Source organism: Habropoda laboriosa, unplaced genomic scaffold (genome assembly GCF_001263275.1).
Source record: "Habropoda laboriosa isolate 0110345459 unplaced genomic scaffold, ASM126327v1 scaffold20, whole genome shotgun sequence".
Classification (NCBI taxonomy): Eukaryota; Metazoa; Arthropoda; class Insecta; order Hymenoptera; family Apidae; genus Habropoda; species Habropoda laboriosa.
Genome location: NW_017100143.1, coordinates 1,696,433 through 1,698,102, shown reverse-complemented (window position 1 = coordinate 1,698,102; position 1,670 = coordinate 1,696,433). Strand labels below are relative to the sequence as shown.

Sequence of the window (1,670 nt, the reverse complement as noted above, 5' to 3'; positions counted from 1 at the left end):
AGAAGTATTTCACTCGGTGTGCGTTATTCTGAGAATGATTTCTTTTTCGCGATACGTAACGTTTCGAGAAAATGATTTCGAGGAAAGTCGACCGGATACTTTGCGAATAAATTTTTAATCGTTTAATCAAAAATTAGAATTTTTTGTTTGGAGGAAATTTAAGCTCCTTAACATTTTCTCATCCGCGTAAGAAATATCTCGCGAATAAATCTTCACTTTGCCTCGCGTGAGGGTAATACACGCGAAAGGGTCAAAATTAGATTACTTGACAATTTGAAAATTACTTGAAAAGTAAAAATTCTCGTCCGCGAGACGAGCGATCGACAGGGTTCACTGATTGATCGATCCCTCTTCTGATTGCAGCGTGCAGCTTGCGAAGAAATCGAAATGGTGGAGCTGTGCGGAAGTGGACAACCGACATCAGCGATGGGAGTGATGGGGATCGGTTCGGTGGTGTCCGCGGCGACGTCGTCATCGTCCTCGTCGACGACGACCACCGCGGCGTCGTCGACGGTGTCTGGCCGCGCCGGTGTCCTCGAAACGCAGGTTCGCGGTCAGTGGTATCGCGTGTTCGTCTCATTAGAGGACGATTATCTGAGTATCTCGTTGGACGAGAGCTGCGAGACCGGTAACAACGCATTGAACAACGGCAACATTAACAACAACAACGTGGATAGTCTGAATGATCCAGACGTGCCGGATTCGGTGGCGAATCAGAAACGCATTGTGCGCGTTGTGAAAAGCGACAACAACGGCCTCGGTATCTCGATCAAAGGCGGCAAAGAGAATAAAATGCCGATTTTGATCTCGAAGATTTTCAAGGGGATGGCGGCCGATGCCACTGAACAGCTATACGTGGGCGACGCGATACTGGCTGTGAACGGGGAGGATCTACGCGAGGCTACACACGACGAGGCGGTGAAGGCGCTCAAGAGGGCTGGCAAGGTTGTCGAGCTCGAAGGTGAGTGAATTATTCCATGTTTCTTCTTTCGCTTCCTTTTTCTCGTGTCTCGAACGAAACGAGGTCGATCGAACTGGCACTGTAAAGCGGCCTGCACACGAATAATAGTTTCGTGCAATCGTAACATACGAAAATATGAAAAATATACGACGATAATGTTTTCGAGGAGAAGTATGAGAGTTGTAGAGTTGTATCTCCTCGTGCATGTTACTCGCAAGACTATTCTCTATTTCTCCGCGTATCTAGAGACGATCATCTTCGAGGCCCTCTCTTACGGACACGTTCGAGTCGTTTAAAGGTGAAAAGTCATTCCGCCGTCATGAACGTAAGTCGATAATAATCGAGGAAGGCGATTAGAGCGATTGGTCTCGCGACCAGAGTTGGGTAACGCGCCAGCAGGAAGACGGCAAATTTCTAAATGTCACGTAACGGGTTTCTCCCGTGTCCAAACCTCTCCTCGCGTATAATCTTCCGCAAAAGTATTCCACGCTGAAACGTTCCGTTTAACCTACCTTCTTTTGAATAACGTAACCACGTCTGAAACGTCGAATTCGACAGACGAATTAATCCTGCAACATCGACATCCTCTCTCCCTCTCTCTCCTGCTATGCAACGTCTCCTTTGAACGCTAATTCGCGGATAATTAATAGCCAGGCCACGTTAGCGAAATCAGGGTTACGCGAGTAACCCGGCAAAAGGAGGTAGGAGG

At 47.8% G+C, this 1,670-nt stretch overlaps 1 protein-coding gene across 1 annotated transcript; it reads left to right on the top strand.

Moving 5' to 3' along the window:
- Nucleotides 1-375: 375 nt before the first annotated feature.
- On the top strand, nucleotides 376-969 carry LOC108573201 (beta-1-syntrophin-like). The gene has a single exon (XM_017935594.1). It carries the CDS (start codon nucleotides 388-390, stop codon nucleotides 967-969), a length of 582 nt encoding a protein of 193 aa, XP_017791083.1. The 5' UTR covers nucleotides 376-387.
- The last annotated feature ends 701 nt before the right edge of the window (nucleotides 970-1,670 follow it).

Bases quoted from the DNA above. Each gene is read 5' to 3' on its own strand.
- LOC108573201 (XM_017935594.1), top strand. From the start codon at position 388: ATGGTGGAGCTGTGCGGAAGTGGACAACCGACATCAGCGATGGGAGTG.